Genomic DNA, 17,787 nt, shown 5'->3' with positions numbered 1-17,787 from the left:
ATCAATCGTCAGACCCCCGTCTCTATTGATTACGCCGATCCTATCAGATTACAAACAGAAAAGACTACATTCAAACCTAACTATCCCAGCCTGAGATTTTTGCATGCCAACTATCTTCATTGAGAGACCTTCTTCCCCTTCCTTTTTCTCTTCCCCTTCTTATGACGATGTAAGGAGATTGTATTGAAGATGATGATGAGTATTGTTGTTTCTCATTTTGAATTCTCTCTTTGTACGAGCTCGTTCTAATTTGATAGAGATAATTGTTTCTAAGAATTTCAGGGCTTTTACATTTGATTAATATGTATTTATCCAAATATATAAATGATGTTGTATATAAAATCATGTATAAGAATAATATGTGATATATATAATCAAAGACATGATAAGAATAATGTGTTAAGTATATAAAATATATTCAAAATCACGATCTTTGTTCATCAAACGATAAAAATTCCCTAAATATCGGATACAACATGAAGACATACATGAAAATAAGAATATTATCTACTTATATATATAAATTATGAAGATAGAAGATAGAGACATATATTTACCTTGATGATAAATGAAATATATTGAAGAACTTGATGTTCTTGATCAAAGATTGAAGATAGAAGTTAGATATTGAGATATTGTAGTGTGTAAATTGTAGAAGATGAAGTGAATGAAGTAAGTACACAAGTACATTGGTAGTTAGTGGTAGTTAGAAATATTAAATACTTTTTTAATGCTAAAATTGTCACTAATTTAATTAAATTTAACGTGAAATAGAGATCCGTAATAGGTTTTTCAATATTATATAATATTGATATTGCAAACGGTTTAGTGCAAATGTTATTGCACTCTTTTACAATGGAATTATACTAGAGAGTTGAAAAATATTTATTAAAAATATCATTCGATCTGCACTAGTTTTCGCAATAATACGTATTATCGATATTGCAAATATTAAAGAAATTCGGCGTTGAACACGGTTTAGTGCAAAGTTTACTGCACTCTAAAATAGAGAATTTCTAGCCGAGAGTGGAAAAATATTTACTAATAATGTCATTCGATTTGCATTATTATTTGCAATAATACGTATTGTCGATATTGCAAACTTTAAAACAATTCGCCGTTGAACATGGTTTAGTGCAAAGTTTACTGTGCTCTCAAATAGGGGATTTCTACCCCGAGAGTTGAAAAATATTTACTAAATATGTCATTCAATTTGCACTAGTCTTCGCAATAATACATATCATACATATCTAAAGATTAAAGCAATTTGGCGTTGAACACGGTTTAGTACAAAGTTTACTATACTTTCAAATAGGGAATTTCTACCTGAGAGTTGAAAAATATTTACTAAATATGCCATTTGATATGCACTAAATTTTGCAATAAAACATATTATCGATATCGCAAAGTTACATCAATTTGGCGATAAACGTTGATTAGTGCAAATGTTATTGCACTCTCAAACAAGGCAAGAGTTCTTAAATAATTACAACATATTATTATTGCAAAAATTACAGCATTGAGGCGATCAATGTGGATTAATACTAATATTATTTCAGATTCATACTGTAGCCGAGAGTTGAAACTTTTTCATTGAACTTGTTAGAGTTTATGGCCCGAATTCTTGTTGGGTCAGTGGGCTTTGCCCGCACTGTATAGACCTGTAGTCTTAATGGGTCTGACTTCTTTTAATTTACATCATAATTTAGGGTTAGACAATATATAAAGAATACAACCGTCTTTTCTCTTATTCAGTTTTTACGTTGTCCACCAAAATTTGTACAATCTTCTATATAGTGAAGCCTTCTCTTCTACCTGTGGTTTTTCACCCGTAAAGGGTTTTCCACGTAATCTTGGTGTTTGTTCTTCTTTTCGTTTTTTATCCTCATTTATTGTGGTTTTGATTCTAACAAATTGGTATCAGAGCCAAATTTGTTTGTTTTATTTTTGGTCATGACCACTATGAAATACGATATTCTGCTGTTGGATCGTAACACCAGATTTTTGTTATGGCAAGTGAAGATACGAGCTATTTTGGCACAGATGGATCTGAAATATGCGCTATATGGCGCTGACAAGATGTCGTCTTCGTGGACTAATGAAGAAAAGCAACGAGCGGATCGTAAGGCTCTATCACAGATTTATCTGCATCTATCGAATCAGATTCTTCAAGACTATTTGAAGGAAAAAACAGCTGCTGCGCTCTGGCTAAGATCAGAGCAATTATGTATGACGAAAACGCTGACTAACAAGCTACAATTGAAGCAACGTTTGTATTACCAACGTATGTTTGACGGTACGTCTTTAGAAAACCACTTAACTATTTTTAAAGAAATAGTCTCTAATTTGAATCTATGGAGGTGAAGTACGATGAAGAAGATTTAGGGCTGATATTATTGTATTCACTACCTCCTTCGTATGCTAATTTTAGAGATACCATTCTCTATAGTCGTGAAACTTTGACTCTGGATGAGGTTTATGATGCACTCTTCTCGAAAGAGAAGATGCATAAACTCGTTGGTTCAGATAACATGGCTGAAGGCCTTGTTGCACGAGGTAGACACCAAGAGAGGTATTCTAATAGAAATAACCATGGTAGGTCAAAATCCAAGAATAGGGATAAGATGTGTAGGTACTGCAAGAATAAAGGTCATATTGGTGTTGAGTGTTATAAGTTATAGAATAAGAATAAGAATAAGAGGGCTGGTGAGGATCATAAGAGCAATCAACCATAGAAATATGGCGAAGCTGATGTTGTTGAAAAGTACAATGATGGAGAACTCCTCGTTACGTCTAATGTTGATTCGAAATAGAGCGATGAATGAATTCTTGATTATGGATGCACGTTTCATATGTGTCCTAATTAGGACTGGTTCTCTACATATGAAGTGGTCTCTAGAGGTACCGTTGTGATGGGTAATAATGCATCTTGCAGAATTGCTGGTATTGGTACGGTTAGAGTTAAAATGTTTGATGGCACTATTCGAACACTTGGTGATGTAAGGCACGTTCCTGACATGAAGAGAAATCTGATCTCATTTAGTGTTCTTAATTCTAAAGGGTACAAATACACCGATGAAGGTGGAGTTGTGAAGGTCAGGAAGGGGTCTCTTGTTGTGATGAAGGGACTCAGGAAAACTGCCAATTTATATGTTCTGCAAGGCTCTATGATTACAAGTGATGTTGCTGTTGCTAGTTCGTCTATGTCTGATTCCGATGCTACAAGATTATGGCACATGCGTCTAGGTCACATGAGTGAGAATGGCATGGTCGAATTGAACAAAAGAGGGCTTCTTGATGTGCAGGGTATTACGAAGCTGGAGTTTTGTGAACAATGTATTTTTTGTAAGTAGAAAATAGTTAGGTTCTCGGCTGGTATTCATAATACGAAGGGGACACTAAACTACATTCATTCTGGTTTGTGGGGGCCTTCTAGAGTACCATCTAAAGATGGTGCGTTCTATATGTTGACTATTATAGATGATTTTTCCAGGAAGGTTTGGGCATTCTTTTTGAAACAAAAGAGTGACGTGTTTTTTACCTTTAAAGAGTGGAAGTTAATGATTGAGAAGTAGACATGGAGGCATGTGAAGCATCTCCGAACTGATAACGGTTTGGAGTTTTATTCTAATGAGTTTAATACTTTATGTAGAACTGAAGATATTGTGAGGCATCATACAGTTCGACATAATCCTCAACATAATGGAGTTGTAGAGAGGATGAATAAGACTTTGATGGAGAAGGTGCGTTATATGCGCCTTAATGCTGGTCTACCGATTTTGTTTTGGGCTGAGACCGCTGCGTATGCATGTCATCTCGTTAATCGCTCTCCTTCGACTACTATTGATAAGAAAACTCCACAAGAGGTATGAACTGGTTCTCCTGCTAGTTATTCTGATTTAAAATTTTCGGATGTCCTGCGTATGCTCATGTAGATAATGGGAAGTTAGAGCCCCATTCTGTGAAGTGTGTTTTCATAGGGTTCAATCAAGGTGTGAAGGGATACAAGTTGTGGTGTCCTGAGACTAGTAAAGTCGTCATTAGTAGAGATGTTGTTTTTGATGAGACTAGCATGCTTCATGGGTCTTTGTCTTCAACTCCCACCGAGGGAAATCAATAGAAGTCAAGTATTGAGGTGGAGCTTGAGATTGGGTTGAAACCTACACCAGAGCAAACTCCAAGGCCTAATCCAGTTTCTATGGATGGTGCTAGCTCCTCAGAAGCACCTCCACAACATTCAATTGCTAAAAATAGGCCTCGTAGAGAAATTAGACGCCCTCAAAGATATGCATAGGCTGATTTAGTTGCGTATGTATTAAATGTGGCTGAAGAGATTGATTCAGAAGAAGAACCTGCGACATATTCAGATGCGGTTACCTACGAAAACTCTGGTATGTGGATGATTGCTATGCAGGAAAAATGGAATCGCTTCACAATAATGCTACATGGGATCTAGTGAAGCTACCAAAGAGCAAGAAGGCTGTTCGCTATAAGTGGGTGTATAAGAGAAAGGAAGGTACGCTGGGAGTTGAAGAAGCCATGTATAAAGCCAGACTTTTTGCAAAAGGATATAGTCAAACTCCAAGTGTTGATTTTACTGATGTATTTTCTCCAATTGTGAAGCATAGTTCTATTCGGGCTTTACTACGTATTGTAGCATTCCACGATATTGAGCTTGAGCAGTTAGATGTAAAAACTGCATTCTTCCACGTAAAACTTGAGGAAGACATCTACATGCAGCAACTAGAGGAATTCGTAGCCTTAGGAAAGGATGACTACGTATGTCAGCTGGAAAAGTCTCTTTATGGTTTTATACAGTCACCGAGACCGTGGTATAAGAGATTCAATACATTTATGACCACTCATGATTTCAGGAGGAGTAGTTATGATAGTTGTGTCTACTTTAAAATATGTGATGATGTGTCATTCGTTTACCTGTTGTTGTACGTTGACGATATGCGAATTGCTTCTAAAGATCAAAGAGAGGTCAGAAAGGTGAAAGCACAGTTGAGTAGCGAGTTTGAGATGAAAGATTTAGCTGCAGCAAAGAAAATGCTTGGAATGGAGATTCTTAGAGATCGACCGACCGGTAAATTGTGCATAAGTCAAAAGAGGTACATTGAGAAAGTCCTTAGTAGGTTTAACATGCAAAGTGCCAAGCCGGTAAGTACTCCACTAGCTGCTCATTTTAGACTTTTGTCTTCTTTGTCACCACACTCAGATAGTGACGATGATTATATGTCGCGAGTGACATACTCTAGTGTCGTTGGCTCCCTTATATATGCTATGGTTTGTTCACGACCTGACTTAGCATATACAGTTAGTGTTGTTAGTAGATATATGGAAAACCCTGGTAAGGAACATTGGAAAGCAGTTTAGTGGATTCTCAGATACTTATGTGGTTCTACTGATGTTTGTTTACAGTTTGGGAAAAGTAGAGATGGAGTTGTCGGTTACGTTGATTCAGATTATGCTAGAGATCTTGATAAAAGAAGATCATTGTCTGATTACATTTTTTGTGTTGGTGGTTGCGTTATTAATTGGAAGGTTATGTTGCAGGCTACAGTTGCTTTGTCTACTACAAAGGTAGAGTACATGGCGATTACAGAAGCTTGCAAAGAAGCAATTTGGATGAAAGACTTGTTTGGCGAACTTAGTGATGATTTGCAGATTTCTACAATCTTTTGTGATAGCCCGAGTGCTATTTTTTTGACAAAGGATAAGATGTTTTCACGAGAAGACTAAGCACATTGATGTACGGTATTATTTTGTGCGTGAAGTGATTGCTCATAGTGATATTGTTGTGAGCAAGGTGAGTACACACAATAATCCTACAGATATGATGACCAAGTCACTTCCTATTACCAAGTTTGAGCATTGCTTGAACTTGGTTGGTCTTCATTGCTGAGTTATGCCCTTAGGGGCTTTGGTGGAAGAGGTTTGATTTTGTGGTTGTGTTATCAAAGATTGGAATTCGTTTCAAGGTGGAGATTGTTAGAGTTTGTGGCCCAAATTTTTGTTGGGTCAGCGGGCTTTGCCCGCATTGTATGGACCTGTAGTCTTAATGGGTCTGACCCCTTTTAATTTACATTATATTTTAGGGTTAGACAATATATATAGAATACATCCGTCTTTTCTCTAATTCAGTTTTTACGTTTTTCACCAAAATTTGTACAATCTTCGATATAGTGAAGCCTTCTCTTCTGCCCATGGTTTTTCACTCGTAAAGGGTTTTCCATGTAATCTTGGTGTTCGTTCTTCTTTTCGTTTTTTATCCTCGTTTATTGTGCTTTTGATTCTAACAGAACTAGACGTTGATCAGTAATATTATTCGCAATAATTTCAATGAAAAATATGCCCAAAAAACAGTGCAAATGTTATAAAACTGAAAGTATAATTTAAATTTTTAAAGACTAAACTATAACCATAAACTTTTCAAAAATTATGTAAACAAAAAATATAAATAATCCTAACTATAACATGTTAAACATAAATAATCATAACCAAAGAACATAAATATTCATAAGCATTGAAAAACCATAATATTGTTCATAACCAAAAATATCATTAAGTATTGATAACCAAAAATATCATTCATAGTACTCATAATAAAAAATAACATTCATAACCAAAAAAACCACAAGTGTTCAAAATCTTCATACCTATCATTCAAAAGAAATAAAAGTTCATTAATTAATTTTTCTTTTATTGCTTTTCAAGCTGCTTTTCATCTTCTTTGCATCCATGACACCCATTACATATTCAATCAAATTATTTTCTACCAACAAAACTTTTTTGATCTAATGAATATAAACAACAAAAATAAGTACGAAAACTCGAAAAAGGTAACATTTTAATAAAATTAAAGGATATACAAAATATGACATACCTTTGTTGTCGTGTCATTGATAGGATCGACTTTATCGATAAAGACGGAGGTCTGGCTAAGGATGAAGGATTATGAAAAACGGTTTGAAAGAAATCCTGTTAGGGATTTAATTCGCTTTCTATTCTACGCAAACACTTGTAAACACTTGAAACAGATTCAAGGCGGAATTGTTTACTTGGGTTTGAAGCCCAAGATGAAATATGAAAAGATGACAGAAAAGAAAGAACACAACAGTTTGTTTATGGATGTTCGGAGAAGCTCTCCTACGTCACCCCTTCTTCCAACCACCGGAAGGATTCACTATAATATGATTCGAATCAAATACAGTTTACACACACTTAACTCACTATTGAACAGAACACTTTCTGTTCAATTATAAGATGAAGAATATCACTCAGCTAAAAGCGTTTTGATTCTAGCTCTCTCTTGATTCACACACAGTACAATCAGAAAGCAACTTCACAGTATGAATATTCAAAAGCTTGAATTCTCTCAAGATCGGCAAGTTTGTAAGGTTAGCAGTTGTGCTTGTTAAGGCAGATTGTCCTTTAGATTTGTTAATTACAGAGCAAGAGCTAACGGTCGGATCTTTTAGAATGATACGTGGCACTCTTCCATTGGAAGGCCTCCATTGTACACAGCAGGTTCTGAGCACAAGGATCGTGGCCGTACATCACTGGTAGTGCGCCGAATATTCCATCAGGGATGTACCTGCAAAACAAGTAATGTGAGGAAAATTATCTTACGTGGCATTCCTTGATTGGTTGCATATAGCTGTTGTACTAATCTTTACTAGAAAGTGGAGTAGGAGTAGGGTACAACTATAGCACGTGGGTAGGTGAAATGCAATTTTCAAGCATACTGCTTAAGCTGAGCATTAAATGTATTTTAGTTAGACGGATTGTAAAATCAGTCTAATGAAATAAAAATCTTCTTCTAATAGTAACGTCTATTAGACCGCCTGGTCTAATAGAATTAGACTTACGTCTAATTATAATAACCATTAGACTGCACGTCTAACTCCACTAAGTTAGACTGCACATCTAATTCCGGTTCTACCTCAGACTTGTCTAAAGGAGTTAGACTCACGTCTAAATTTCACTAATTAGTATGCACGTCTAATTATCAAATAACCATTAGATTGCACGTCTAACTCCACTAAGTTAGACTACACGTCTAATTCCGGTTCTACCTCAGACTTGTTTGAAGGAGTTAGACTCACGTCTAACTTTCACTAATTAGACTGCACGTCTAATTATCCAATAACCATTAGACTGCACGTCTAACTCCACTAAGTTAGACTGCAGGTCTAATTCCGGTTCTACCTCAGACTTGTCTATAGGAGTTAGACTCACGTCTAACTTTCACAGTCTATTAGAATACACGTCTAACTCCGATGAGTTAGATTGTACGTCTAATTCCGCACACATTAGACTTACGTTTAATTGTAAATATGTTAGACTACACTTCTAACTCCGAAAATCTATTAGACCATCCGTCTAATTACATGTCTATTAGACTACACGTCTAACTCCGCTAAGTTAGACTATACGTCTAATTTCGAACACATTAGACTTACGTCTAATTCCGTGTATATTAGACTTACGTCTAATTACATACATTCATTAGACTACACGTCTAACTCCGACGAGTTAGACTGTACGTCTAATTCTATGCATTCATTAGACTACACGTCTAACTCCGATGAGTTAGACTGTACGTCTAATTTTATGCATTCATTAGACTACACGTCTAACTCTGATGAGTTAGACTGTACATCTAATTCTATGCATTCATTAGACTACACGTCTAATTCCGATGAGTTAGACTGTACGTCTAATTCTATGTATCTAATGCCAAAATCGGTCTAATGACCCTCATTAGAGCCAAGTCTTATGAAATATTATTTCAATACACCTGCATTAAAACTCATAAGTCATTTCATCATCAAAATCTCAGTGGTTAAATTATTTCAACATTTAGTTATAACACCTGCATTTTGTTCTCATCTTTGAAGCTTAGGTCATAACAATGAGTGGAAGAGCTTGAAGTCCTTAAAAACAGTTGGTTGCGAGTAAATCGTGTTAAAAACATGATGAAATGATGAAAAAAAAGAGTTTATATAGAGAGAAATATGTTGAAGATAAATTTGTTGAAGAATTGGAAATATGTTGAAGATATGGAAGATGTTTTGATAGGATGAAAAGATGAAATGATGAAGAGAGTTTAATGATGGTGCGTGGGAGTGAAAAAGACGTTTATGGTTGACCGAATTGATGGTGAAAAGGGAACCGATGAGAGTTAAATTAATAAGACTCGCAACTACTCTTGCATTGAATATTTATTTATATTTTAAAAATGATGTTTTATATAAAAATTCATATAGTTTAATGTACATTATAAAGCTAAGAGATTATTTATAATTGTTAATGCGAAACCTATTGTTAATAGATTAATAATAAATGTTTTCAAAATAATTAAATATTATTGCCATAATGTAATTTGCAATAATATGATATCAGACAATTGCAGAACTTTTTGCGAAAAGATTATATATAATTTTTATTGCAAAACGTATTGCATGTATATTACAAATATGTCAAACGAAAATTTAAAAACTAATAAATATAAATATAATTTAGTTTGCGATAATAACATTGCATACCATTGCAGAATTGGTTGCGAAAAGATTATAAATAATAATTAATGCATAACTTAATGCTAATATCTTACGAATATTTTGAAAAATATTTACAAAACTATTATATAAAATTGTAATATAGTTTACCGTAATAAATTATAATAAAATTGCACTACCAATTGCGAATATATTATTTATTTGTGTTAATGCAATGTATATTATAAATTTACTTATCAATATTATCTTAGTTACTTGATATTTTAATTTGCAATAATCACCAACTTATTTATATAATATTTGTTATAATAGTTAATGAAAATATATTTTATTGCAAAATATTTTGCAAACATTGAAATGAATATATGTTAGTGATACTATCAACATTATTCCATGACTTCTTTATTACTAATTTAGTTGTAAAGATATATTAATATAAATTTAGAAAAATATTAGATATTTCTATTTCTAATTTTGTATTAAATATTCTTAAGAATATTTTTTGGTTGAAAATATAGTTATAAGATTTGTAATGTTTCAAATTGAGAAATGATTGGGAGAGGGAATTTGAGGGAGAGAATGGGGAGTGAATGATGTGGCGCAATTTGATTACCCAAAAAATAACAAAAATTTTCTCTCTTCTCTCTACTCACCTTTTATATTTTTCCAACCAGTGATATAATAACACATCATTCACTCTCACATTCCCTCCCTCAAATTTTCTCCCCCTATCACTCCTCTTTCAAATTTTAGTGCAATGTGAATTGCAGTTATTTAAAACTTGCATTAAAATAGGAAATCTTGCAGTTATATGTTGCCACATATTTTGTAGTGTATGGCGACTTACCTACGAAAACTAATAAAAACAATTATTTATATAACATCACTATATTTTTTATTTAATAAAAATATAAATTTATTTTTTATAATAATATAAATTTTAATATATTATAATATATAAACATCATTTCATTTCATTGTATATTTAAATATTTAGAAAAAGTAAAATCCTCACAAAATCAAATAAAATAAAAAAAAAAGTTCATTTTGTTTTATTCAATTTGGAATTGTATATTTTGTTTATTGGTCAACTATCGTTTATAGTTAAATTATTATTTTTATTATTAAATAATTTAATTAATATATTAATTAATATATTAATTTTTATATTTTTCCTTGATTTAATTATATATTATTTATCTGAAGTTTTAATTGTAATTAAAATAGCCTCATTTATAAATTATAAAAATAGAATGTTATTTATTGTTTTAAAAATAAATCATAAATGACTATTAAAAATAGTAATTTGTTATATAAAGTAATTATATAACTCATATAATTAAATAAAAATTAGATTTTGGAAATTGTCAATTCAAGTAAAATAATAAGTTTATTTCTAATATAGGTGGTTTTTAATAAGCAAATATATTTACATATTTTTAATATATGAAGGGAGGGGTTGGGAAATAGTACTGGCATATGCTGTTGTAAAAGATGACTTGTTTCCTTTTCTAATTATTAGAGATTTATTTTACATTTTAATATTTAATAAGCATTAATAAATATATATATAATTTGGAAAAGACTAATAACTTATGAATTATTTAGAATTAATTTTATATTGTATTTCTCGAAATTATATATATAGAAAGAAAACAGTTTTAGATTGGAGACTTGTATAATTGTAGGGTTTTCTATCTTATAAATAGAGTCATTCTCTTCGGATTTCAATACATCGATTCTCCCCTTTAACCATTCACTTTTTCTTACGATTTTTAAAATGGCGAGGAAATATACCGGTAAAGGTCGTAAGAAGATCAAGATGAATCTAATTAACTCTAAGTCAGCTCGTCAAGTTGCATTCTCGAAACGCCATCCTTCCATTTTTAAGAAGGCGAATGAGCTTTGCATTTTGACTGGATCTAAGATTGCCATCATCATCTTCTCGCCTACTGGTAAGCCACTCTCATTCGGCCATCCTAACGTCGACACCATCACTGAAAGTTTTGTCAATAAAACTTTGTTAATTCATGATGATAATAACATGAAGCCATTCGAGGAGAATGTTCGTAAGCTCAATGAACATTATAGTCAGGTCCAGAGGAAGCTCCAAGAAAGTAAAAACCATGGAAAAGTGCTAGATGCGGACTTGATGGGTTATAAGCCTCCTGAGATGAATTTTAAGGAGATGTTTGAGTTTAAAAAACTTCTCATGGAACTTAAAATTAAATATGCAAAACTGATGGTTGGATCTAAAGATTTTGAGGTTTCAGTAAAACCGGTTAAAGATTTTGATCTCAATGCTCTTCCAAACGATTCTTAGGGGTTTTTTATTTTTGGTTTTGCATTTCATATAAGAGACTAGTTCGTCTTTTCTTATGTAGGGATTTGTTTTTGTTTTTGCATTTCATATAAGAGACTAGTTCGTCTTTTCTTATGTAGGTGTGTTTTCTTGTTGATTTTGCATTACATATAAGAGACTAGTTCTTATTTTCTTATGTAGTTTTTTTTGGGTTGTTTTTGCATTTCATATAAGAGACTAATTCGTCTTATGTATGAATTTAATGATTAATGACTTTTCTTGTATTTCATATAAGCGACTATTTCGTCTTTTCTTATGTATGAATTTAATGATTAATGTATTGTTTATTTTTAAGGGAAACATCGAATATCAAAGTTCATCTTATGCATTGATAATGTGTTTATTTGAAAAATCTTATTTAAGCATTTGATTTATGTTCATATAAAATTGTCGCATTATTTTTATTAGATCTAGAAAGTTAAATCCGTGGTTATGTTTCGGTAACATGGTTCCTCTGGATCTGAACATTATAGTCAGATCCAAAGGAACCTCTATAAAGGTAAAAACCATGGAAAAGTGCTAGATGCGGTCTTGATGGGTTATAAGCCTCCTGAGATGAATTTTGAGGAGATGTTTGAGTTTAAAACACTTCTAGTGGAACTTAAAACTAAATATAAAAACTGATGATTGGTGTTAGAAAAATTAAGTGAGTTAATTTTAATCCAGCCAACGATTACAAGTTTTGAATATTTATTCTAAATAATCAAAAATGGAGAAATTGTTAGAAAATAATTGTTAGAACTTATGAAAAGTTTAATGAATAGATAAAACTAAGTTCAAATATATATGTTAAACCGCTAAGTTATATCAAGTATATTAATTGGTTTAAATATAACAAGAAGGTGTTGTAGCGTAGTGGTAAACATTTCTGCCTTTCACACAAGTGACCAGGGATTGAATCTCACTAGCTGCAAATAATATGAGATCAGCTCGGCAAATGATATCGGTTCGGTAGATTGACCAGTAGTCCGACTTCGGTTTGGAAATGAAGATCGATCAAACCGGCTCGGTCAACCGACACTTAATGAAGCATGGAGGGTCATAAATGAGCTTCATTCATAAATGAGTTCTGATTATTAAATGAGTTTCTCCGGTCATTTAATTGCCCTCAGCTCCGGCTAATAAATACCTTCAGCATTCTCAGGTTTGAGATGAAATCCGGACAGGTTTAACCTTTGTGTAGAAATCTGGAACGGTTCAAGTTCAGGATCGGTTGAGTTGCAAACCAAAAGTGTCCGGCTAGTTCAACCCATCGAAAATCCTAAGAGATAACGTACATCTTCAACGGACAAATTATTCAAAAGATATGAATATCTTGAAGATAACGTGTTAAGACAGACAAAATATTCCTTGGGAATATGTAAAAGAAGAAATCAGGCATGTGGCAGGATAATGATTACCTAACCTTACCCAAGATCACAAGAAATCTTCTGAAACAGGCGGCTGCTTAGTGCATGTCTGCCATGTGTCCAAAATGGCCAGGCGTGCACGCCACCTTATTTGAACCGGCATGACTTCAGATGACCAATCCCCTGGAGAGAGAAAAATATGATCGTTGTCATACTTCTCATATAAATAGAAGCCCAAGGCAACGAAGAACACACAGATTTCTACAGATTCACAACCAGACTAATTTTACACGTGACCCTGAATATTTGATTGAAATCCTTGAAATTATTTGAAATCTGACTTTGATAAACTTTGTGTATTTTATCTTGTGTAAAAGTATTACATCATTGTGTGAGTGGTATAACCGACGAGCAGTAAATAAGACTCGATCGAATTGTGTTTGTTGAATATTCCAGTTAGTGAATATCCTTCTCACTGTTTCATAAGAAGGGGTGACGTAGGAGATTCAACTCCGAACATCCATAAAAATCTGTCTTGTGTTCTTCATTTTTTTTCCGGCTTACTCTAATAGAACCGAAACACTATTCACTCCAACCGAACCGGCTTTTCCTTAATTCAAATCGAACCGTCTTTCTCTCCACCTTAACTGACTTCTCATAATACCTTCTAAATCGAATCGTGTACGTTGCTTCAAATTGAAACAGACATTTCCACCCTTAAACTCGATTCAAGAGTCTGTGACAATCTGTGTAGTGTTAAGAGCGGTTCTAATCTTTAACCGGATTAGTACCAGTGTGTTGTGTGTGTTGTTGTTGTAAAGCGGTCTCCTTTAGCCGGACCCCGGTCCTCTATCGGCGATCCTGATCCTAACCGTTTTATCTAAGGATTTCGAGGTTTTAGTAAAACCGGTTAAAGATTTGGATCTCAATGCTCTTCCAAATGATTCTTAAGGGTTTTTTCTTTTTCTTTTTGCATTTCATATAAGAGACTAGTTCGTCTTTTCTTATGTAGGGATTTGTTTTTGTTGTTTTTGAATTTCATATAAGAGACTAGTTCGTCTTTTCTTATGTAGGTATTTTTTCTTGTTGATTTTGCATTTCATATAAGAGACTAGTCGGTCTTTTCTTATGTAGTTTTTTGGGTTATTTTTACATTTCATATAAGAGACTAGTTCGTCTTATGTATGAATTTAATGATTAATGAGTTTTTTTTGTATTTTATATAAGCGACTATTTCGTCTTTTCTTATGTATGTATTTAATGATTAATGTATTGTTTATTTGCAAAGGAAACATCGAATAGAAAAGATCATCTTATGCATTGATAATGTGCTTATTCGGAAAATCTTATTTAAGCATTTTATTTATGTTTATATAAAATTGTCACACTATTTTTATTAGATCTAGAAAGTTAAATCCGTGGTTATATTTTGGTAACACGGTTCCTCTGGATCTGAACATTATAGTAAGATCCAGAGGAAGCTCTAAGAAGGTAAAAACCATGGAAAAGTGCTAGATGCGGTCTTGATGGGTTATAAGCTTCCTGAGATGAATTTTGAGGACATGTTTGAGTTTAAAACCAGTGGAACTTAAAATTAAATATGAAAAACTAATGGTTGGATCTAAGGATATCGAGGTTTCAATAAAACCGGTTAAAGATTTTGTTTTCAATGCTCTTCCAAACGAATCTTAGTTTTTTTTTTTGTTTTTGCATTTCATATAAGAGACTAGTTCGTCTTTTCTTTTGTAGTTTTTTTTGGGTTGTTTTTGCATTTCATATAAGAGACTAGTTCGTCATATGTATGAATTTAATGATTAATGAGATTTTTGTATTTCATATAAGCGACTATTTCGTCTTTTCTTATGTATGAATTTAATGATTAATGTATTATTTTTTTTGAAGAGAATCATCGAATAGAAAAGTTCATCTTATGCATTGATAATGTGCTTATTTGAAAAATCTTATTTAAGCATTTTATTTATGTTTATATAAAATTGTCGCATTATTTTTATTAGATCTAGAAAGTTAAATCCGTGGTTATATTTCTATAACACGGTTCCTCTGAATCTGAACATTATAGTCAGATCTAGAGGAAGCTCTTAGAAGGTAAAAACCATGGAAAAGTGCTAGATGCGGTCTTGATGGGTTATAAGCCTCCTGAGATGAATTTTGAAGAGATGTTTGAGTTTAAAACACTTCTAGTGGAACTTAAAATTAAATTTGAATAACTAATGGTTGGATCTAAGGATTTCGAGGTTTCAGTAAAACCGGTTAAAGATTTTGATCTCAATGCTCTTCTAAACGATTCTTAGTTTTTTTTTTGTTTTTGCATTTCATATAAGAGACTAGTTCGTCTTTTCTTATGTAGTTTTTTTTTGGGTTATTTTTGCATTTCATATTAGAGACTAGTTCGTCTTATGTATGAATTTAATGATTAATGAGTTTTTTTTGTATTTCATAGAAGCGACTATTTCGTCTTTTCTTATGTATGAATTGAATTATTAATGTATTGTTTATTTTCAAGGGAAACATGGAATAGCAAAGTTCATCTTATGCATTGAATATGTGCTTATTTGAAAAATCTTATTTAAGCATTTTATTTATGTTTATATAAATTTGTCGCAGTATTTTTATTAGATCTAGAAAGTTAAATTCGTGGTTATGTTTCGGTAACACGGTTCCTAACGAGTTCTATTTATAAATAATTTTAACGCACTTTTCTTGGGTCAACATTTGATTCTCGGGAAATAATTAGACCTTTATATCCTCCATCTCCCTCAACTCAATTGTCTCCTACAAAGTTCTTTGTTATTTCAGTCAACTTTTGTAATAACTTATAAGAGCTCTTTGTTCTCTATCTACCTCAACTCAATCGTTCTTATGAAATCTCTCACCTCGTTTCGGGATTCTAAGCGAACACAATGACTAAAATATATTGGATTAAAGATTTGTGCCTTAGAAGGTACGACTATGTGACGACGATCGAAAGTTGTTTATAGAGAATCGAACCTAAGGGGATGATATCTTCTCTTCTTCTTATCATGACTCGCCACATAGTATAACTTTATAATATCTTCATGCCCTTCATTGTATATTAATGAATTATTTATTTATAATGATCTAGGTCTTTTGATCATAACTCAGTGTTCTCCATCGTCTTCTCTCTTCTTTATTGTAGCAATAACCGTGTGAGTTTAAGCATTGATTTTCAGAAAATTGAAAGTTGTAGGCCTTTATTGTCTTTTATACCATTAGGGTTTATTTAATTATTAATGGTCTTAGGCCTGTATGTATAAGTAATTTAGGGTTCTAGGCTAATTACTCCTGTATAAGGATTGTTTGTAAATGTTGAATATACAACACTTAAGATTCTTAAGACTTTTTCCTCTTTAGGAAATATCTATTTTCCAGAGTTTCATATCTTCATAGTTGTTCTTAGAAAGATCCAATAGTCAAAGCCAACATTTGGTATCAGAGCTAGATTGAAGAACATGCCGTCGAAAAGATCAACCAGAGATGTGGCGACAATGAAGATTGGAAGAGAAGGGAACGTGACGCTCCGACAATTTCGTCGGTGTGGGCATTGAAGATGTGGGTAAACTTACAAGCACAAGGAGTGTGGGAAGCCGTGATGCTCAAAGATGTCGACGAACGGATGGATAGAATGACTCTCACTGCCATCAATCAATTACACCCTATGGACGTCCTTCTCATAGTGGCTAAGAAGGATTCCGCCAAGCTAGCGTGGGAGACGCTAAGACAATGCATGTTGGAGTGGAGAGAGTCAAGGAGTCAAAAGTACAAACCTTGAAGACACAATTTGAGGCGATTCGTATGAAGAATGGGGAATTAGTGGATGATTTCGCCATGAAATTGACATCCATAGTGACTGGTATCCGCTCGTTGGGAGAGAAGGTGGAGGAGATCTCCCTCGTCAAGAAGCTCCTTAGAGCCTTACCACAAACATACAGGCAGATCGTTACAACGATCGAGCAATTTGGTGACCTCAAGAATATGACCGTCGAGGAGATCGTCAGTTGTCTCAAAGTCCACGAGGAGAGACTTCGCGGATACGGAGACCAAGAGGAGTAGAATCTATTGCTCACACATAATGAATGAATGTCACGAATGAAAAAAAATGGAGAAGCCGGTTTTTCTTCTAGATGATCGAGTCGTAGCGGCAACGGTGGAGATAACCGGGGTCGTGGAAAAGGGCGAGGTGGAGGTCGTGGAGAAAGCTCATCTCGACGAGAAGACACCAAGCCCCACAAAGACAAGAGCATAGTGAAGTGTCACGCTTGTCAAAAGTATGGGAACTACGCGTCTGAGTGCCCTAACCAAAGGCCCAACGATGAAGCAAACCTCACTTGCTCCCATGATGAGGAACCAACATTAATGTTTGCCAAGAATGTGACGAAGAGGAACCAGATGTTGTGGTGCTCAATGAAGAGAAAGTCATGGCTAACCTCCTCGTAAGTGGCGTTGAGTATAATTACACCGATGTGTGCTACCTTGACAATGGAGAAAAAAATTATATGACGGGTCATCG

General features: G+C 33.5%; 1 protein-coding gene across 1 annotated transcript; it reads left to right on the top strand.

Annotated features, from left to right (window-relative positions):
• Window positions 1-11,307: 11,307 nt before the first annotated feature.
• Window positions 11,308-11,850, top strand: LOC124934866 (agamous-like MADS-box protein AGL62). Its single transcript, XM_047475361.1, has one exon. The coding sequence runs from the start codon at window positions 11,308-11,310 to the stop codon at window positions 11,848-11,850; it is 543 nt and encodes a 180-aa protein (XP_047331317.1).
• The last annotated feature ends 5,937 nt before the right edge of the window (window positions 11,851-17,787 follow it).

The sequence above is a fragment of the Impatiens glandulifera genome, chromosome 4 (genome assembly GCF_907164915.1).
Source record: "Impatiens glandulifera chromosome 4, dImpGla2.1, whole genome shotgun sequence".
Lineage (NCBI taxonomy): Eukaryota > Viridiplantae > Streptophyta > Magnoliopsida > Ericales > Balsaminaceae > Impatiens > Impatiens glandulifera.
Note: the sequence above shows the minus strand (reverse complement) of the source record. Positions and strands in the feature narration are given on the sequence as shown.